This window comes from Sphaeramia orbicularis, chromosome 9, assembly GCF_902148855.1.
Source record: "Sphaeramia orbicularis chromosome 9, fSphaOr1.1, whole genome shotgun sequence".
In the NCBI taxonomy this organism is placed as follows: Eukaryota; Metazoa; Chordata; class Actinopteri; order Kurtiformes; family Apogonidae; genus Sphaeramia; species Sphaeramia orbicularis.
In genome coordinates this window covers 33,546,600-33,568,490 of record NC_043965.1, presented here as the reverse complement: position 1 = coordinate 33,568,490, position 21,891 = coordinate 33,546,600, and the positions used below count along the sequence as shown (strand labels likewise).

General features: G+C 40.1%; 3 protein-coding genes across 3 annotated transcripts; 2 read left to right on the top strand and 1 right to left on the bottom strand.

Moving 5' to 3' along the window:
• The first annotated feature begins 1,389 nt into the window (after positions 1-1,389).
• LOC115426437 (immediate early response gene 5-like protein) lies at positions 1,390-2,497 on the top strand. The gene has a single exon (XM_030144564.1). It carries the CDS (start codon positions 1,551-1,553, stop codon positions 2,427-2,429), a length of 879 nt encoding a protein of 292 aa, XP_030000424.1. The 5' UTR covers positions 1,390-1,550; the 3' UTR covers positions 2,430-2,497.
• A 748-nt stretch (positions 2,498-3,245) lies between these two features.
• On the top strand, positions 3,246-8,410 carry LOC115425960 (carnitine O-acetyltransferase). Its single transcript, XM_030143852.1, has 14 exons — positions 3,246-3,402; positions 4,518-4,787; positions 4,966-5,084; positions 5,706-5,759; positions 5,880-6,045; positions 6,166-6,340; positions 6,452-6,630; positions 6,716-6,816; positions 6,908-7,027; positions 7,120-7,242; positions 7,329-7,464; positions 7,543-7,605; positions 7,691-7,828; positions 7,948-8,410. Exons 1-14 carry the CDS (start codon positions 3,376-3,378, stop codon positions 8,161-8,163), a joined length of 1,887 nt encoding a protein of 628 aa, XP_029999712.1. The 5' UTR covers positions 3,246-3,375; the 3' UTR covers positions 8,164-8,410.
• A 210-nt stretch (positions 8,411-8,620) lies between these two features.
• Positions 8,621-20,857, bottom strand: adamts13 (ADAM metallopeptidase with thrombospondin type 1 motif, 13). The gene is made up of 29 exons (XM_030144225.1): positions 20,367-20,857; positions 20,068-20,134; positions 19,818-19,951; positions 18,951-19,034; positions 18,507-18,631; positions 18,280-18,426; positions 17,746-17,880; positions 17,347-17,497; positions 17,117-17,221; positions 16,854-17,005; positions 16,676-16,739; positions 14,290-14,416; positions 14,040-14,188; positions 13,819-13,939; positions 13,553-13,633; positions 13,286-13,467; positions 12,959-13,115; positions 12,753-12,882; positions 12,488-12,667; positions 12,120-12,318; positions 11,925-12,027; positions 11,710-11,839; positions 11,378-11,554; positions 11,089-11,293; positions 10,181-10,517; positions 9,952-10,095; positions 9,687-9,866; positions 8,916-9,091; positions 8,621-8,816 (listed from the first exon to the last, which is right to left on the bottom strand). Exons 1-29 carry the CDS (start codon positions 20,619-20,621, stop codon positions 8,661-8,663), a joined length of 4,353 nt encoding a protein of 1,450 aa, XP_030000085.1. The 5' UTR covers positions 20,622-20,857; the 3' UTR covers positions 8,621-8,660.
• Between the last annotated feature and the right edge of the window lie 1,034 nt (positions 20,858-21,891).

The window sequence follows — 21,891 nt, the reverse complement described above, 5'->3', positions numbered from 1 at the left end:
CAGGTAACTGTTACATTAGCTTCATTAAATTAATTATTTTAGCAATATGTTTCAATGTCTGATGCCTTTCCTGTCATATTTACCAGGAAGGATTGCTGAAGTTAACTTAAGTACGTGCAATAATGTCTTCAAAAGTTGTACATTTAGTCCCTGCTCATATTCCCTGATCATTTTAGTGATATATAGCCTAGCACATTATGTTGACCATCACCTACCCCTGATATATTTGTTATATTTCTTCACAGTGGATAGCTTTTTACTAATGTAAATAGATCTAGCACATCTTATACCATAGGAACACTGCTTAATTTAACAGAGATCCATAAATCCATCACTACATTTAGTTACTGTGAGGTTTAAAAACACTATAATAATGTTACTGCTATTACCATACAATTCTAGTGTAGCATGCCATACCACACTTTATGTAATACATTATATCAGTCTGTTCTCTGCTTTTTAGACTAAATTCCTGTGAGAGCACACATGTCAGACCGTAATTTACACTATTATCAGAGCATGATAACCATAATAGTGGCTGTCCTCCTGATTCACCTATTTGGCAGGAAATCAAAGTCATATCCAGGTGTTCAGTATGATGTCAGCCATCTGTGTGTACACACAAACAGATGTGGGGCATGGATGACAGATAATCTCTCTACAAAGAGCTTTTACCTTACACGTCTGAGTGCAGTGACAATATTTTTTATTATCAGAGGCAGTCCTCATGACATCATTTTCACGCTCAGAAAATACATTTGTAATTCACTGTAATATGTTTGTGCACTGGAGTTATTTGTTTATCTAGGTACATGAGCATATTATAAGATTTGAGGAAGTACTTTTTCCCAGTTAGAATGGAGTTTGTTGACATGTACACTGTACTATCAGATACTAGAATACAGGAGGACTTGGAATATTTAATCATTGTATACCAATATCCCTGTTCTTACAATATTTTATGTTTGTGGCACCCTATTTTGTTGATTATGAGTGAGAGTTCAGGCAATTTGAAGATGTTCAGTAATAAAGATTTTTTTTTTTTTTACTTTTTACTTTGTTTTTGTGTTTCTTTCTTGCAGTCATCATAATTACTTGCATAAATTCTATTCTATTCTATTCTATTCTATTCTATTCTATTCTATTCTATTCTATTCTATTCTATTCCTAAACATAATATTCTACCCTACTGAATTTAATTCTACTCTATATGGAGAGTTTTGTGAATTTTTTTCTAGATTTATGAAGCCCAGAACACATTTGGTGAAATGCAGCATGCCCTCTCCTACGTGCATTCTCAATGAGGCTAGTAGTGATATTTGCGTATAACAGAAGCACCGCCTCCTTCCCATTGGACAATGTCTACGTGAGGGCGTGGCAAGGAAAGATGAGAGTTGCAAATCCATGCCCTTACTGGGAAGACATGGAGCGCTATGGACACAGTCTACTCGAATCAAGTAGGAATCTCAACTAAAGACATAAATATTTCTTCAAATAGGAAACAAACGATTTGAGAAACAGAAAGGAAAGAACGGGTGGCCCGGTTGAGGATGGAGTGTGCATTTGACGCACAGAACCTGATCTCCATTTCTTTGAGGAAAATCCAAAGCTCCAGGACGCAGAGAGGAGGCATCAAGCTCCACAAGAACTTGCTGGTAACGTACGTACTGAGAAACGCCAGGCAGTTTTATATGAGCAAAAACTTGTCGCAAACGCAGAGGACGCATCAGTATGAGGACGTAGCTGCAGTCCGCGAAAAGCAAGAATACCTTGAATTAACTGGGAGCTTTAAGGAGTTGGCCGATGACTTCTACTGCAACTTTACTGGGGTTGAGTCGGACACTTGGCACTGCGGAGCGCACCAGCCCAACGACCAGCCTGCAGAGGTGGCGCACCAAGACGCATCTGCCTGCGCAATGGTGTCTCCAAGTGACTCTGACCTTATGGTTTCGGAAGCCTGTTGGAGTTGTGTAGACAAATCCTCCTGGGAGTTACCTATCCCAAACACACAAACCAACCAAAAGACTGTCCTGGACTTGGACACGCATGTGGTGACTACTGTCACGAATGGATACTTCCACTCAGACTGTTGCGCGCAGCCAAAACAGCCGCAGGGCGCGCAGTGCTACGCTAAGAAGCGAAAGATGGACACAAGTTATCACATTGTTGATCCAGAGTTTTATTTGCCAGACTTTGGGCCGGTGCCATGTAAAAGAATGAGGACTGATGATGAATCTAATTTAGACTCGGACCAGTTGGACTCTTCAAACATTTCCAATCTGATCTCAGTGTTGGGTTCAGGTGGACTATCTGAGTTTGTGAGTTGGCAACAGACGGACCTTGAGCAAATATTCGCCACTCAAACTATTTGTTTAAAACATACATTGTTAACAGGCAGCGGTTGGACCAGAGCAATCGAAGCATTTTGATTTGTGTATATTTTTTTCTATGTATCATTTTATTTTAATGCTTTCAAATAAACCATGACACGACTGCAGTTCTCTCTACTCTGTTATTGAAAGGTGGTGCTGAAATGTGGTTCCATAGAGCAATCGCATCTGTTTTGGGTAACTTTTGCACATTGACATTTATAGTGCCATTTAACATAAATTAATTGTACTTTTTCTTTAAGCTTTCTTTTCTAATTATTCATTTGGGATACTAGAGTCTGTCTTTGGTTTGTATTTCCTGAAGAAATGAGTTAACGCTGTTTCTGTGGAAAGCTGTTGGAAGAGCTCCATCATGTGGCTAGTCAAGACCTGTACAGCCTCATGCACCTGATAAACAGAATTTTATTCTGCAAATGCATTATTTATATCAGGGCCTGTTCCATTAATCAATAAAAGTAACATCATTTAAGATCACCGATGTATTGACTTTTACATTGCTTCGTATCTGGTGAATTAGACTAACATTATCTGACTAATGTTAAGTGTGCAAAAGTGGTTTGGGGGATTTTAGAATAACCTTAATTTATTCTTTGCATTGCTATTATAATTATTTCTTAATTACTATTTAAAATATGGGTCTGCTGCTCATATCCAAACCTCATAAGATAATAGTTACATAACAGGTTGTGATGGAACACATGAATCAGTTAGTACATCCAGTTCCAATAGAAATTATTATAAAACAAGGATGTATTTACTGCTGAAATATTAACTGTGAAATATCCTAATGCCAAATGGGACGAATATACCAAACTCCACTCCACTTTGGTGTGGAGCGCACAGTTGTCTTTGCTCGGTGGGTCCGAGGGGGGGCGGACAGCTGAGAATAGACAGTTTGGTGGTTGTCCTTGAGACATGACTGCCCGAGGTTTTCCCATCTTTATCCCCGGGACAGTCAAAGAATTTAACGCGTCTATCTGACAAGATGTTTGGTGTTTTTGTCAGAACAGCGGTGAGTTTATTCCCTATCCTGCCTACAGTATTTTTAGTGCGTAATAACAAACGCAGTACCATACGTTTGGCTTTACGGCAGCAAGCTGAAGGGGGTGGGGCCGCTGCAAAAGACTGCAACTATGTGATATTAACCCGGGATAGAATTTAACTTGTGATTTACCTACTTACAATCCAGTCGTTAAATATTTACCATAGCAAGTTTTGGTTTTACGCTCAAACCGGTCGTGTCTTAGCTTAGCTTAGCCTTTAGCATATGCGCATGTTAGCTTAAGTACACGCTGCAAAAAGGACAGAAACCGAAATACATTTGCACTTGTATTCACTTCAGTGTCCTTTTTATTGTAACAACTTTCTGTGTAGTGTCTAATTTGTATTCATACGCATTGCTTAAAACAACAGTAATATGTCAGGACACGATAGTCATCATGGTTTTATTTTGGAAAAAAAAAATACCGGAAGTTCTATTTGTGCTCATTGAGGCTTGACCTTAATTTTGGAATTATTTATGTCCATTTGTGCAAGAGTCCACACACTGCTCCTGAACAAATTGATCTTCCTATTTTTACTGAATGCGACATTTCTTAAGTATTTTGCCATTCCTTTGAATAGACCTTCAAATGTGAGCATTGCACAGTTGAATACTAATTACCACAGTGAGCATTAGTGCACACGCAGATTTGTTGCTCTGTGTTTGTTTTAGTTGCCATTCCAAAGGTTCAGCTGTGTCATACTTCTATTTATATGCTGGTACAGCCTGCAACAGTGCAGCCTGTCAAATAGTATAACTGCTTTTCTCAGTTGTTTTGGTGTCAAATTTCACAGACCAAATAAATTTACTTGAGTCTCTGTAAATAATGTGAAATGCTGTTCACAGATCTAAACATAGTAATTACTTGATTCCTTTTGCACAAGCTCATATACTTTTCCACAGCTTGATTGCATGTACTTAGTATTTAACAACTTGTTGACACCTGGATTTGTGAGGCAGCTCTGGAGTCCAATTAATCCTCTGGTACAACTTCTTAGATCATCATTTGGATTAATACCAGGCTGACTGATTAAAGATAAAATATTAATAAATGCTTTATTGATTTGACCAAAATTGTTTTCCAGCTGCGGCCAGGTGTGGTGAAGCCATGCCGCCTGGTCAGACCTGTGACACAGATCCCAGAGCGGTCCCTAGTTCACCAGGAGGGTTTACCTAAACTGCCTGTGCCATCCTTGAAGCAGACATGTGAGCGCTACCTGGCAGCACTGGAGCCCATTGTTAGTGAGGAGGAGCTCGAACACACCCGGCAACTGGTGCAGGAGTTCCTCAAAGGTGGTGTTGGGGACCGGGTGCAGAAAGGCCTGGAGCGCCGTGCACGCAAGACAGAAAACTGGGTAGATATATGGCTTTATTTAGTTTTTATGTGGCAGGTCCCCTTGCTAAATTAGCTAAAGGGCACAGAGATAAAATCAGGATGTTTTGGTGCATGAAACATCAGTGTGTCATCAGTCCCACCTTGAAGATGCCAGCACATTACATCCTGTTCTCTGACTATTACTGTTTTTTATGTAGCTGTCTGAATGGTGGATGCAGTCAGCGTACCTAGACTGCAGGATGCCAGTGGCGGTTTATACCAGCCCTGGGGTTGTCTTGCCCCGTATGCATTTCCACGATCGCCAAGGACAGATGAGGTGAGAAACCAGGAACAAGTTGTTTTTTTTTTTTCATCTTATCAAAAACATTTACTTAGATATGAAAAAAAACTGTTAATTTAATATGTGCATTAATATTCAGTATTAGTCTATGCTCTTCCCATACTATGAATCATAACAGTATTAATTATAAGCATATTAATGAGGATGTTCCAAAAGTGATTTACTTTGTGTTGAAGTGCAGGATAAACAAGCCTGCATGAAGGTAGAGTTTCCAGCGAACCTTTACACAGGCTTCCCTCTACTCTCTCTGGCTATTTAAAGCACTTAAGCAGTTCATGGCATCGCTCAGCTGTTTTTGACTATACTGACCCATGGGACATGCGGTGAACACAGTAAATCAGTTGGTAGAGTTTGAAGGCTTCATTGTACACTGGGCCTGTGGCGCAGTTAGGTACCCTGGGATGAAGTATACAGGTCTAAGTCTCCTCTCCGAACAGTTTACAGATGACATATTATTTGTTGTGTTTTTATGTACCAGGTCCCCTTGCGAAATTAGCCAAAAGGAGCAGAGATATAATCAAGATGTTTTGGTGTGTATGTCATATGTGTACAGTTTTTATCAAATATCTCAATAACACAGTTGCGTCTTCTTTGTAGGTTTGCTGCCAAACTAATTGCAGGAGTTTTGGAGTTTAAAAAAATGATTGACAAGTGAGTTGAACTGAAAAAGACATCCTACCTAAACGCTGCTACTGCATAAGCAACATATCATCATTAAATACAATTGATGACAAAAACTGCACATGTATAATATCAGCTGCTGTATCCTAGTGAAAACCTGCCTGTAGAGTATTTGAGTGGGAAGCCCCTATGTATGGACCAGTACTACCAGATCCTGTCCTCCTGCCGTGTCCCAGGACCAAAGAGAGATACAGTTGTCAATCATGCCATAGGGAAGACACCACCCACACACATAACTGTTGTCCACAACTTCCAGGTACTCTAGATGGCACTGCTGCTCTTCCCATTCATGTATTCACTTGACATTTCCAACATTAAAACCACTGATGTGATTGATTCCCAGTTCTAAATTATCCTGACCTGATTTTCCCCCCAGTTCTTTGTCTTGGATGTGTATAACAGCGACAGCACCCCGCTGACAGTGGACCAGATTTACATGCAGCTGGAGAAAATCTGGAACTCCTCTTTGCAGACTAACAAGGAGCCCATTGGTATCTTAACATCACAGCACCGCAATACCTGGGGAAAAGCTTATAACAACCTCATAAAGGGTGAGCAGAGGACAGATAAAAACTGAACTCTTCTAATTATTAGAATATTTCAGACAAAATGTCTGTAAAGCACTTGGTGAAGGGGTCATGTACCATTTTATTCCTCCACAGACAAGACGAATAAGGAGTCAGTTCGGGCTATCCAAAAAAGTATCTTCACGGTTTGTTTGGATGCCCCGATGCCTCGAGTGTCAGATGAGCTATACCAGAGTCGTGTGGCTGCTCAGATGCTGCATGGGGGAGGGGCTCGCTGGAACAGTGGCAACCGTTGGTTTGATAAAACTTTGCAGGTCTGTTCAAAAAGATTACATCCTAAAAAAAATAGAACAGCAATTTGAATAAAAATGTATATATTTAATTGCAAATTATCCTCAGTTTATTGTTGGTGAGGACGGTACATGTGGACTCGTATATGAACATGCACCTGCTGAGGGACCTCCCATTGTATTCCTCATCGATTATGTAGTTAAATACATGTAAGTTTAACATAAAGAAGTGTTTTATTTTTGAAATGTTTTTCTTTTCTTTTCAAATGAACGTGTCCTCATTATGTGTGTTTTCCGACAGGCAAAAGACTGAAATAGTCCGCTCCCCCATGGTTCCTTTGTCCATGCCACAGAAACTGCGTTTTAACATTACACCTGAGGTCAAGAGAGACATTGAAAAAGCCAAACAAAATATGAACATGTATGTACTGTCTGTGTTACACTCTATCTTGTCAACTCTGATGTCAGATTGATGGACGTATGTGTAACTCTCTCTCTGTTTGTTTTTGTCAGAATGGTGCATGACTTAGATGTGAAGGTACTTATGTTTTCTCATTTTGGAAAAAATGTGCCAAAGCAACACAAGCTGAGTCCAGATGCTTTTATACAAATGGCTCTGCAGCTTGCCTATTTCAGGTAAGAAATACCTTTAACTGTCCCAGCGTAGCTGCATGAAGACATTTCTATGGCTTTGTATTTAGTGTTCTATGTTTGCACTATAGGATGTACAACATTTGCTGCTCCACGTATGAGAGTGCGTCGTTACGAATGTTTAAATATGGACGTACGGATGCAATTCGTGTAACTACTGTTGACTCATTAAGATACGTTCAAGCCATGGAGGACCCATCAAAGCAGGTACTGCTAAAGCTGTTACACAAATATACAGGACAACATCTGTGATCTATTTGACTGAGTAGTAAATGTTTCCAACAGAACACAGAGAAGGTTGCACTGCTGCAGAAGGCTGTTCAGACACACAAGGAAAACGCATATAATGTAAGAACAGGTTTCACCAACAAACCGATCTGTTTAGTTTTTTTCGGTTAATCTCAGCTTTACAGAATTAACATTTGCTTTACAGGCGATTCACGGACAAGCCATAGACCGGCATCTGCTTGGAATGAAGCTGCAGAGTATTGAGGACTTGACCTCCATGCCTGAGATATTTATGGATACTTCTTACGCTGTGGCACATCATTATAATCTCTCTACCAGCCAGGTTGATCTACGCTATATTTATAGAATGCCAACAGTCTGTTACAACACAGCGAGTGATTATATGTTGTCATATTTGTTTGTTTGAATATTTGCCCTCTTCTCTCCCGTCTCTGTGTCCAGGTTGGCTCTAAGACAGACTGTGTGATGTGCTTTGGTCCAATGGTGCCAGATGGCTATGGAGTGTGTTACAATCCCATGGATGAGCACATCAACATCGCCATCACGGCCTTCAACAGCTGTGAGGAGACGAATGCTGCCAAGTTTGCCCGGGCTGTAGAGGATGCTCTGTTGGACATGAGAGCCCTTCTGGAAGATACAGCTACAGCCAAGCAGTGATCCCAAACTGTAGCCTGGCACTGCGCTTGTGGCATACCAGTCTCTATGGGAGCTGGAAACGAACCGGTGCCGAAGTTATGGCAAAATGCCACGTTTCCATAGATGCACAATTTATGAGTGTGTTGGGCCTTCAGGAAAACCGTTTATTGAGTTGGTTTCAGAATGTTTTAATGTGTGAAAACTGATACATAATCGTAATTGTATATTTTAATATATTGTGTTATATAAAATATTGCTTTAACAAGATTTCTGTTTGTAATATAAATATTTATTCTATTAACATTAATATGAATTTTCCCAGTTTTATTTGCAGATTTCAGAAAGACAATATCCTGACTTGATCTGAAGATTTCCAGTGCTTTGGTCTATTTATTAATAATTTCAGGTCTTACATAACCAGGAAAATCAAGCAGAGGATAATCTTACCTAGCTGATCAGCACAGAAGATAATTAACTATATTACACGTTCTGACCACCTTAAAAAAATGTATCTAGGGTCAGCGATAAATAAATGAATATTCGGCTCTAAAGCTCCCTTCGGAATGCAGATAGTCGCCATGAAATTCAATCTCAGCCATGTTTCCAGAGGAGTGCCACAGGAACAGCTGTTGGCCTTTAAACACATTGGTCTTCAAGACATCCATGTCCCGGATCTAAGCAAGAAATACAAGACATTTAGCCATGATTATTCTTTTGTCTGATTTTAAATGAAAATCAGGAATAATAGCACATATTTAAAAGCTTATTCGCACCATAATGAATGTAGACTCAGAGTTGGTGGCATTGAATACTATTCCTATATGAAGAGCTTGGATTTTGATTTTCACTGATGGAGGAGCGTTGATGAGAACTCTGCAGGTGTGATTGGTGTTGGAGGTTGTTGGATTCTCAAAGACACCATTGGGGGAAAACAGTTGAATGTCACAATCTGTGCAGCAGGACACAAAAACTACATCACTGCAAATACACAATGCAATCCATTATATTAGATGAGTAATGAGGACTTAATTTCATTTTACTTTTAGACTTAAAACACTAAAATACTGCTGCCTCCAAATCAAGCTAACCGTCACATATCAGCTTTATTCATTATAAGCTTATATGTTAGTGTTAGATTTTGCAATAACCACCTCACATCCATAGCAGTTCAACTTCAAATCTGTTGCATTACACTCCATCTAGGGGCCATAATTTGGTGAAAAAGTCATATTGTGCAAACATTTTACTCAACACGCAAGCTACTATGAAAAAAAAAAATACAGTACCATTTAATTAAACACCTCATTTTACATTTTTCTGTTTATCTGTTTCTGCTGACCATCATGAATCTAAATTAAAACCAAACCCTGGACATTTAAAGTGCAGCTTTTTGCAATTATACACAAGTTGTAACTGGGATTGACTTTGTCCAGCTGCTCTCCACAGATTCTTCATCAGCCTATTTTTGAGATGTTAAAAGAGACTTGATTATAAAACCCAACTCTGACCCAAGCACCTTAACATGACTTGATAAGCTGTCTTACCCTGATGGTGGCTCTTCTTTGTGTTTTTCTGGGAGCTGTATTTTAGCACCACCCCATTTCCAGCAGTCACCAGATTCTGACGCACCAGCAGGACATTGGTTCTGGTGGTCAGTTCGCTATCAGTTGCGTGCTCACACTTCCTCACAAATACCAGTCGATCAAAAAATGCCACATATTCCTCTGTAGGTAAAGATGCATTGAATTTCAGGTATAATTTATACTAATAACCCAGGAAAAGGAAAGGCAGCTGTTGATCAATGCTTACTTTTTTTGCAGTTCAAGGCACTTGATTCCACTTGAATGTGAATCACTTCATCCAGGGGTCGACCTATTGATACTGTACAGCGACCAGTCACATTTTTAAGGTCCACCGTGCCTGATTCTTCCAACAGAAGCTGTCCACACACACCTAGTCAAGAGCAGATACTGTTATCATAACCTTGCATCTGCCTACATTTCTTACTGAGAGCAGGTCAGTGTTCATGCTTACTAACTGGTTTTAGGTGCTTGGGTGGTAACTGCCTTCTCTGGAATAATGACTCCCTCTGTTGGCCTCGGATGAATAATGTCTGTGGGATGATGTGGCGTGTCTTTGACGCTCACAGCTGGGGATAGCAGCGGTCCCTCTGTGAGGTGAGAAGGTGCTGCAGTGGTGATGCTGGGGGTGACTGAGGTGGGTGACACATCTCTGCAGCTCTCCATGTTGCAGCCCTGGATGGTGATGGGTTTAGGCATGTGCATACAAAACAGGGGGCTGAGAGGCTCAGGCTTTGAGGGCCCCATGCATGACACTGCTCTGGACTGGATCCCATATCCACAGGGTACCGAACACTGAGGAGCAATACAAAACAGCAGTGTGGTTTTGTTGATTTTCAGAGTCATTTTACAAGTCAAAAAAGATTTTCCACAATGATTCACAGGCACGAGGAAAAAAAACAAACCTTTGCACATACAGATACGATTATTTGTCACTTACATTGTCTGTAACCCCATTCAGACTCATTTACAAAACATTACCACAATAATAATGGAGCTGGCTAAAACTGACAAAGTATTTATGCAAGAACATGTTTCCAGAATATTCTAATTAATTTGTAATTTATACATATACAGATAAATTGAATGGAATGGAATCAGTAGTTATTGGACTGGGGTAAAAAAAGAAAAATGGCAAAGCTAATGTTTTAAGAAAATGATCTCAAACATACAAAAACTAGCCGGATTGTGAGTGCATAGATGTTCAATGATTAGAATAGAAAAATTTTATTTTACCTTCAGTTGTAATGTTTACATTATTCCATCAATTTTGCAATTAATATACATGATTTCTATTTCAGATTTTACACAGCTCTATCTTTTGCTTTAGTTGTATTGTTTGCTGTTTTTATCCTGTGAAATGTACCTGGCTCCACGGTGTCACCTCCCATCTGAAGGTGCAGACCTGCACCAGACAGGGCACTGTGATGGCCGGTTTGACAGCTGCAAGGCAGTTTTCCTCTAAAACCACACTCTCCTTTCCATTGACAAACTGGACACAAGATACAGTTCTCTGAGCTACACCCAAGCCACAGGACACTGAGCATGGCAACGTCCTCAGAACTTTCCACCTGGACAAGTTAAAGTGGGAATGAAATTATCTGGCACTTGTAGGAATTATTTCAAACATGTATGTCTTCGTACTTATAGTTTACCTTGCTGGGCAGCTTTGGGTGTTACATGTCACCACTGCTGCTGGTTTAGGAAAGTCTTGGCATTCTATATCGTCTACTACCACCTCCTCCCCTTCTATTTCTCTAGCGCAGTACAGCACCCTGTTGGCCACCCCTCCTCCACATGTTACACTGCAGACTCCTTGCTTAGAGCGCCACCTGGTTGTCAAAAAACATTCTTACTACTACAGTTTTTCTACTCAGTTTTAACAATAAGTTCCTTCTTCTACAGTATTTTTTCTTGTTTTCTATTAATATGAAGTACACTACAGTATCCAGTGTGTATGTGTGTGTTACATATAATGGAGTCTCACATGGGAGGACACACAGATGTGCTGCAAATCTCAGAATAAGGAAGAGGTCTGGTAGAAGCATCACAGTGGAAGTCAGACACACCCAGTCTGGTCTGGTGGTCCACACAGGAAAACCACACCTGCAGGGTTCCTACATGAGCATCAGGCTTTGGTTGACCTTATCCAACGAGAGCATGTTGTTTCTGAGTGATGGGATTAAATATGCTGTCACTTACCATTGCCACAGGTCTTTGAGCATGGGCTGATAACAGGGCTCCACACATACACAGGAGATTGTCTAGATCGTGGCAACAAGCCAGTCTTTACTATAGGCTCATCCTAGTAAAAATAAATAAATGTTTAGAAAAGTCTCATATTTCTACATATTCTAGATATGTATGCATGTGGTTTTTCTCCTTCTTCCACCTTACCTGCCCTTTAGATTCCCACCCGATGGGACAGACAGTTACCACACAGGGCACTGAATCAGGTGGTTTCATCTGCTTTGAACAGAAGCTGTGATCCACTTCAACATCCTTGCCAGCTTCTTGCCGGACACAAGAGACAGTGCGTTTTGCCTCTCCTGGCCCACACACTGCTGAACATTCCCCTGGCTCTGAGGCATGCCATCTGTGAACAGGTATGACTTTATTTTTCAGTTGCAAACAAGGATATTGTTGAAACTGACACAGTGGCATTGCACCTGAAATGTGTGGAGTTATGCAGTCTTATTTCCCCATTCACAGTAATTTTTTAATTTGTTTACCTTATGGTTAACAGTACAACATGGACTTCATACCTGGCAGGACAGTGGTGTGTATTACATTTTTCAACAGTATGTGGGGTTGAATCATTTGGACATTCAGAATTGGTAACTGTCACAATATCAGTTCCAAGATTCTGAACACATCTAAGAGGACGTACTCGCTCTCCTCCACCACATGATGCATTACAGGGTCCAAACTCCCCTGTTTCCCACCTAAAAAACAGTACACATTATTTACTACCCATATGTGTTCGACTATAGGTGTATATCAGTGCTACAGGGCAGAGCCGTGTTAAACCTGGGGGGGCATGGTGGGAGTTGGCAGGTTGTATAGAGTGCAGTGGGGGGTGGGGTCGCTTCACAATATTCCTCTTTCAAATGGTCATCGGTGTCTACATCCATACAGACATGTTCATGTTTTTGCACACCTGTAGGAAACGTAATCCAGTTGTGAGTGTGGAGAATATTAGGTGTTTTTTTTGTGCTTTCGTTTGGATGTCTTACCTGATCCACAAGAGACCGAACAGGGTGTTGTGAAGTCCACCCATTTACCCTTAGGTGTGGTGGCTGTCAAGTCACTATTTTCAGTTGGTACATAGAACTGGTAGGTAATATTTGGATTTGTTTTTTCACCATATTCTTTCCCATATTTGCGGTAGACCTGTTAGAGATAACTATTTTTAATGTCAAATATAGCAGAAAGTTTTGTTTAAATAAATTACTTGCAAAAACTGCAGAAATCTGTTTTTTCACTGTCAAATTTAAAATTCAATTTCCAGTTAAAATTTTTCTAAAGAAATGTTCTTTGTTGGTTATATAGTCTGTCCTGACCTGTATAGTTATCTCCTGTTGCACTGGTCCAGGCAGCAGCAGCTCCTCCATCAGTGGTAAAAGGTCAGGGGTGAGATGGAGACGATACTCGAGGTGGTGATCATCCAGCGGGGATGGGTGTGTCATGTTCAAAGCCATGATACCCAATCCAGATACAATGTACTGATCCTGAACCATTACAGCTGTTAAAACAAATGGCAGGCACAATTTCATAATTTGCTCTTGTTTTTCTTAAGTTGAATCTGCTTGTGTTGTGATCCCACCTACCAAGATGAGTGAACAGAGGAGCCCTGTTTATAATATGAACCTGTGTCGCATTTATAGGTAGAGACAGAAAAGTGGTGTATTCTGAAAGAGAAAGCAAGAAAATACATGAATCACAACTGCAGCTTGTTTGTATCAGTATTATTGATTAATATATCAGTTTTTTTCCAATAATGATGGATTCTTTATCTATATTTTTGCTCAATAAATACTTTTAAATAGTCATCTGATTGCTGTGACTCAATAGGGCTGATAGGAATATATTATACCCTTGGTCTGACCACCAGAGTAAGAATCAGAGGTCAAAGTACAAGATGATCCATCTCCCCCGCACACCCCACACACATCCGCCAATTTTCCAGAGTCGAGCACACCGTCACAGCCAAAGACCTGATGAGAAGCAAGTAGTCTTTGTAAAGAAAAAAAATATATACGCGAACAGTATTGTATTTGGTGTCTGGCATTTTTAGTTTCAATTAGTCATCGCTACCTGGCATTCTCCTCGTAGGCAAGCAGCTGTGGAGCCAAAGGGAGGCGGGTTGTCTGACTCACAGCGAGTTCCATCCACAAACTGAGAACCACGGCTCACTATAAAGTTTTCTCCTTTCGACTGGCACATGTATCTGCACTGCTCATCCCCTGTTTTTGACAAGTACAGAGCATAAAATATTACAGTGGTGCCAAAAAGCTATGTTTAAACTTTTTACAGATGGAAAATAACATTTTTGTTTTTGGCTTACCTTGTGCGAAACCCACAGCGGGGATCCAGGTGTAAAAAGAAGCTGTGTTTGGCAGCAGGTAGAGTGGGTGGAGGTCTGTTTGGGAGCACTGCTCTGCCATGAAATCCAGCTGGGTGCGCTCACATGACTACAACAACATGGGTGGTAGAAAAACAGTGACATGACGATGGTTTCTGAATCTGACTTTAACAGGTTTTTGTCCAGAGTGCATCATTTTCCATATGCTTTTTACAGTGAATCTGACCCTGAACTCATTTTGTTCCAATGACCAAATAGACAGCAATGCAAAATACTTTGTGATGCAATACATATTTAGGGGATCCACTTCAAGCTGTACAGTGTAGTATTTCCTGAAAGGCAGGGTGTGTTAGTTATTATATCTGGCAGAATAGATCTTTTTCACAGCAGACTTTTCAATTGTTAAGGTAGAAAATAAAAAAATAGGTTAGTAGAAACTGACTGATTTCAGTGTATCAGTTTAGGGCAGTGTTTTTCAACCTTGGGGTCGGGGCCCCACATGGGGTCACCTGGAATTCAAATGGGGTAGCCTGAAATTTCTAGTAATTGATAACATTTTTTAAAAAAGGTACTAATAAATAAAATATATGTTGAGTTGAGAGAGACAATCCCAATACATAAAAGACATGACAAACTCTGACGCTGAAACTGAAGCACTGTGGTACTGTTTATCTTTCAAATGTTCATTGTTTAAGATGCTGCAGCTCTTTCATAATTCCTAGTTTGAATTATTGTTTGTTCAGTATTAATTGTCAGCCTTGTAAATACAAGCTGGACTGACTGTACATATCCTGACCAAGGAAAATAAAGTTCTCACTTTGTGCAGTAATCTACACCTGGCTTTTCTGCCTCCGTCCATAATAATATACATTATATAGACTAAATGTCATCTAAAATTAATGTTTATTTGCAACATAGTATAGCAAACTATTACATGATCAAAAACAAATTAATTTTAGCAAGAAAGCAGTCTCCGTTTTGAATGTCTGGGGTCACCAGAATTTTGTGATGTTAAAATGGGGTCACGAGCCAAAAAAGATTGGGAACTACTGGATTAGGGCCTAGGATTTGTGTCTTGTCACCTGAGGTAAAATTAAAGGAACAGAGCCTTGTTAATATTAATGTACAGGGGTTGGACAAAATAATGGAAACACCTTAAAAAATCAACAAAATATAATTTAATATGGTGTAGGTCCGCCTTTTGCAGCAATTACAGCCTCAATTCTCCGAGGTATTGATTCATACAACTTGTGAATTGTTTCCAAAGGAATTTTAAGCCATTCTTCAGTTAGAATACCCTCCAACTCTTTTAGAGACGATGGCGGTGGAAATCGACGTCTTACTTCAATCTCTAAAACTGACCATAAATGCTCAATAATGTTGAGGTCTGGGGACTGTGCCGGCCATACGAGATGCTCAACTTCATTAGAATGTTCCTCATGCCATTCTTTAACAATTCGAGCTGTATGGATTGGGGCATTATCATCTTGAGGTGAAGGTGTTTCCATTATTTTGTCCAACCCCTGTAAATGTTACATCACTTTTTTCTTGCCTGCTTTTGTGAGTGACACAGTGTCACCTCACAGCAAGAAGGTCCTGGTTTGATCCTTGGTCAGACCAGGGCCTTCCTCCACATGTTCTCCCTATGCTTGCTCCAGGTACCTTGGTATCTTTCTTCATTAAACAAACAAAAACACCTATAATAGGTTAATTCTCCTGGCTTGCCCCTGACTAAGGCATTAGCTCGGGTCTGGAGATGGTCCCTGTGTGCCAGTGGAAGCTCACTGCTCCTCTTAATGGGATGCCTTCTAGGACATCGGATGGGTAAAATGCAGAAAACACATCTCCCTTTGGGAAAATTAAAACTAATTTAACAAGTCAAAATGTCTGCGATAAAAAGGTCCATTGGGATACCCCTGAAAACTACCTGAGTCTGCAAGTGCAAGTGCAAGCTGAGCAATGTCCAGAATTCAGAGGAACAGATTCTTTATAAGCACAATAGTCAGATTTGGAATTAATGTTATCAAGATCTGAGTTCTTGATTTCAATTAGTTAAATTTAATATACTCCTAAAATCTATACCTAAACCTATAAATGAGGGCAAATTTAGATCAGGCCACATTGACCATTGAGTCATTCTCTTGATTTCTCTGAATCTAAAACAGATTTCAATACAGTGCTCATTTTATCTTATGTTATCTCACTTAAAAAAATGTCTCGCTAACTTGAGATATCCCATAAACATGTCAGGAAGGTGAACAGGCTGGAATCTGCCCATAATGATCATTAGGGTACAATGATCCACTAAGTAAATGGTATTGACCTACTGTAAGGAGGCCCACTGTAAACATAAGCAGAGAGAACATACCTGCTGGTGACAAAGTTCAGCCTGAATATCCAGACCCACACATTCATCCCCTCCAAAAGCAGGTCTGAAAAATCACAGATATTTTAAGGTAACAGCTACAACAGTCACATTATACTGGATACACAGTGTTTCCAGCTCTTTGTTAAAGTATGACAGCTGCTTGCATCACGTTTGTTACCTAGGGTTGTTGCATTGCCTTGTGCGATGAGTGATGCCTCCACCACATGTACGTGAGCATGGGGAGAACTCAGACCAGCTGGACCAAGAACCATGTACCACAACAGAAGACCCCAACTCATCTGGGGACACACAACGCCCCTTCAAACACCACTGTAAGAGAAGATTGCACTTCATGAAAATATGACTGGGCTTATTCTAAGTAAACATTAAGGCTGGCCCAAACTGTCACACAAAGATAATCCACTGATCATAGAGTTGTACCTCATTAGGTCCACACTCTGTCCCATCCAACAGTGGAACCAAGAGACGTTTGCAAGAGCTGTCATCATCAGGATTAATGTGACAGGAAAGAACACGGCATGCAGGCTGATAGAAATGACAGCCAGTATTGAAATACAAACTTAGACATCAAAAATGTGGTAATATACTAAATTTGAAGGGAATTTAAAATGCCACCTGGTGGTTTTAGGCTGTAATTACAAGCCACTCACCAAATCTGGATTGGTGAAAGTGCAGGCTCTTGCAGTTTTACCAAAAGCTATTCGACACTGGTCATCAACTCCATAGTATAGACCAGGCTTCCAGTCCTGTAGGGTCCCTCCTAGTGCAGGCAGGTCTTTTACACATTCAGCTTTTCCTTTACTGGAAACAATCAGTCAGGTGACATCTCCCACTCATATCCACTCCATTGAATGTCTACTTTTTTTATTTACTTTAGTGTTACAGTCAAGATAAGGAAATACAGCATTTAAATATAGTATCAAACATCCTCATAAGATGAACAACATTAAGACACAACTTGTAGATGAATTACTCTTTCAGCTGTGCCAGGTGTTCATGATGAATGAGAGATGTTTTCATGCACAGCTGCTCTGCACAGGTTGACCCACCTGAAGAATGTGAGCAGCTGCTGTCTGCTGCACGGAGACCAGGTCAGATCCACACTGTTGTAGCCTCCATCAGAGGCCATCATGAACCCACTCCTGCTGCAGGTGTTTCCGACTCCGTCATGGTTGATCCCAAAGCTGGGTAAGAAATAAATCAGCCAAGTTAGTTCAAATACTTGTAAAAGTTTTCTCTATACATCTACCATCAATGTTTCATCTGACATCAACCATTAGTTAACAAGATGCTACAGGATGATTTTGATTTTCAGATATATCATTTGGATTCTGTTTTGCTACTAGATTTAGAATAAGAAGAAAAGTCTGCTATAACTATAGCATTTGCTTCTCTCAAATTTTTAAAATCCAGTTTTATTTCTGTCTCTTCTCTTAAGTATCATTCACCTGCCAATTGTAACATTTTTTTTGCTGTTCTTCAGATACATGGGGATGACATGACCGAAACTGAATAATGTTTTCCAATAATATAGCACTCAAAATAGATGCAGATAATGCTTCAGTGGTTTGACTCACTTTTACCTGTGGCCAATTTCATGAGCAATGGTAATCCCAAGGTCGAAGCCTGTATCCTCTGTGATCACACAACTCCATTCACTTGAGCATGCCCCACCCAGCTGCGCTACACCTCTGACCTGCTTGTTTCCATCCGGTAACACCAGGTCATACCTGTTTAGGAAGGATAACATTAGAATGAAAAGTAGTGTTTACCTATAAAGATATTTTAGAGGCAGTTATATGCAGCGTACCTTGTAATGTACAGCAGAAGATCAGCGTGGAGTGGGTCCGTATCATTTGAGGGGTTTATTCTTTTGCCCCAGTTACACACACTTTTAAGAGAAGAGGTGATGTTGGTAGACATTTGGATCTCTGGCTAGAAGATATAACACGTAATGAAAAAGACACTATTAAAACCACAAACATGTCTCAGTGGTGGGAACTGATTCCTCTGAACGATAACTTCTGTTTGGTCTCTGCTTTGTAGTTTTTTATCTGTAAAAAAACGTAACCCACAATATAGGAAGGCTATAGTTGTGTTCCTGAAAGCACCAACATAATGCATGGGTGCTGTTTAAATTATATATACAGCTTTACAACTTTTAGATTACTTTGCTGAAATATTGCCTTTATAAAATGGTCCTTTGTGAACTTGACTCTTAAGTGAACTTGAGGTGTAATAGGGAGCCACTGACCTCTGGCTCTGACAGGATGATCATGCGGACCAGGTGCACCCGCATGTTGGCGCCCAGGGTCATGTCTCTCAGCAGCTCTGAGGCCTGGGTGGAAATTGGAACATGAGTCAGATTAATATGTTTCAGTAGCCTATGCTCAGACTATACAGGGACTATAGGATGACACGACACTCTGTGTCTGGATATGTAAATATTCCCACGTGCGACACATGGACTGATTTTTCTTTCTAAATGAATTAATGATCAGCAAGCGGAAGCTAACTAGGCTGGTAAATGTAGCATCAAAGGTGGTTGGGGTACAGCTAACCCAGCCGAAGGGCATATATGTTAAACGGGTCAGCAGTAAGGTTAAACAAATTTTAAACTGCCCTGATCACCCACTGTTTGGGGAGTTTAATTTGCTCCCCTCTGGTCGTCATTTTAGGCTTCCTCAATTGAGAACTAGATGGGCTAGGAATTCCTTTATTACTGTGGCTATTAGGAATCTGAATTCACGTAGCTGATATCTACAAATTTTTTATGTGATTATTTATTCATTTTTTAATGCTCATGGCCATTATGGCATTTAACTTGCGTACTGCCCTATTGGACCTTTTTCATTTGTGTTGGGAAGGGAGTGGCTCCATTGTGTGTTGTCCTGTATTGTGTAATTTTATTGTGGTGGCATCTGGTGGTGCTGTTTCTGTGTATGTGTTTTTGTGTATGCGCTCATGTGTATATGACCCCTGCTGCACACCAGATTTCCTTTCCTAAAGTTGAAAGTTGAGTTGAAAGTTGAAATACCGTGTTTATGTGTAGGTGTCTTCATTATGTCTTGGTTGGTTCTTCTATTCCACACTTGATCAAGTAACTATAGACTATACTTACAATGTTGAGGTTGGTAAGGATGTATCTTTCTGTGTCCTGCTTGTGGACCTGGTAGACGTCAGGTCCTACCACAACCAGTAGTTCCAGATGTGTGATGTCAGGTATTAGAGATGAGCGACGCAGCCGGCTGCTCACTGTGAACAAGGAGAAGCAGAGTTGGATAGTGTTTTATATGTCACATTCTTTAAAATGTCACAATCAGAGGATACTTCTCATATTGTAGCATCATCTCAGACTCAGAAACACTTACCTGAGTCATCAGAAGAAGAACCAGGATAGACAGCGATGTCCTTTTGACTGGAGTAGTGTTGAGTTAGCTTTAGGAGAACACAAGAAATACACAATTTTTAGTTCTTGTAAAAAATAGGGGCTTTGAAGTTGATTCTAAAGTTAGATTGGTTTCTTTAAATGATAATACAGAACTATTTGAAGGCTTTTATCTTTTTTTCCTGTCATAGTGTAATTCCAGTAAAACTTTGTCAGGACTATTAGCAGGACATAGGTTTTCACAGGACGATAAACAGTATAAAGTTGAAGAGTTCAATGTACTTTGCAGAAGTCCTGAGCAGTGGAATCACTAACCGCAATGCTTCTGTTCACCCGCAGCTTTCCACCTACCTCGTCCAATGGAGATGTCATTAGAGCGCAGAAGCCAGGCCGCAGTAACAGCAGACAGAGCAGAGTCATAAAAACCATGTTTTCCCTCTTCCTGTGTGCATCTACCTGCTCTGCCTTAATACTAGAACAATATGTGATCCTCCTACTCAGCAGGACAGGACCCAGCCAAGAGGGGATGAGTAACATGTTTTAGGTAAACAAAAGGGACAAAGTTGATCTCACACGTCATTTGCTGTTCTTTTCCCAGCCGTGAAACCATTGGCTGCTGTTTCCTTTTTTCTGTGTGTTTTGTGACTAATTTATCTCATGTCTTATCCTTCGTCATTTAGCGTTAATCAAACTGAAGTTCAGTTACAACAATCAATAAAGCATTTGCATCTGGAAGACAGAGAACCAGCTTATAATGTATTTATATCTAGGCCTGCAATCACTGATGATTCATTGCAAAAAACATAAATAGTCTTTTGTGTTTTAACCGTTATGAGCCATCAGAGGGCAGGCAAGACCCTGTAGATGGACTGAAAGAAACTGGGAGGGAGCAGAAGCAATCTCACTTGTCACACGCCTCCACACGAATGGAACAAAATAACATCCCTTATGTCCATGAGAGACGTGAACCCTCATCTTACGCTAAATTGCTTATCTAAAAGACCAGAGGTATTCAATGGAAATGATGCAAACAATAGAACAAGAATGATGAAGCAAGAATTGGCCATTTTTCCTGTGTGTCTCTGATTTAATCATTTTGTTTACTCTCCACACAAAACCATAATAATACATTTCTTTCACCGATTCCACAAATAGAGAAATTTGCTTTAAAATATGTGGTAGGAAAGTATAGATTACTCATAGTCCAGACAGTATCTTAAAAAAAAAAAAAAAAAAAAGATTGCTGAAGACATGGCTGGCAACATTGTCCTACTGTTCCTATTCAATACTTACTATAATAATGACAAACAATTTCTCATGATGAATCCCAGATCCTACTTCCTTTCTGTTCTCTATGTCCATCTCCTTTTTCCTGAGGGTGGTTAGTTTATCTCCATGAGGCTCGTATTCAAGCCCCATCTGCCATTAGTCTGCCAGATATCTGGCTGTTGTCAGTCTGAATTAACAGCTGGGTGTCAAAGGCATTACACCAGCATCACTGCTCCACTAAAACCTCAATGCCCTGCTGGATTTACCAAGCATAACAGGCTTTGATAAGTGTCTTTGGATTCTCATACTCATGTCAGTTCCAGAGAAGGGAAGGGATTGTATATTTATGATGTCCTAAATTATATATATCTAGCCATATGGGATACTCAAGTGGGCACAACAGATGAAGCCTCAGGAAATGCTGCTTGGTTACAGTTAGTGAAGAGGAAGAAAGTCCTGTAGTCCTTTTTTAAAGTAACTCATGCAACACTAAAACTTACAGTGTCTTCTATTGTGCTGGAAGGATTTAATAAATATT

Bases quoted from the DNA above. Each gene is read 5' to 3' on its own strand.
- adamts13 (XM_030144225.1), bottom strand. From the start codon at position 20,621: ATGTTACTCATCCCCTCTTGGCTGGGTCCTGTCCTGCTGAGTAGGAGG. The intron at 17,222-17,346 runs GTGAGTGGCTTG...CATTTCTATCAG, and splicing joins CTTTCACCAATCCAGATTTG to CCTGCATGCCGTGTTCTTTC. The intron at 16,740-16,853 runs GTAACAAACGTG...GTGATTTTTCAG, and splicing joins AGGCAATGCAACAACCCTAG to ACCTGCTTTTGGAGGGGATG.
- LOC115425960 (XM_030143852.1), top strand. From the start codon at position 3,376: ATGTTTGGTGTTTTTGTCAGAACAGCG. The intron at 6,046-6,165 runs GTACTCTAGATG...TTTTCCCCCCAG, and splicing joins CTGTTGTCCACAACTTCCAG to TTCTTTGTCTTGGATGTGTA. The intron at 7,465-7,542 runs GTACTGCTAAAG...TGTTTCCAACAG, and splicing joins TGGAGGACCCATCAAAGCAG to AACACAGAGAAGGTTGCACT.
- LOC115426437 (XM_030144564.1), top strand. From the start codon at position 1,551: ATGGAGTGTGCATTTGACGCACAGAACCTGATCTCCATTTCTTTGAGG.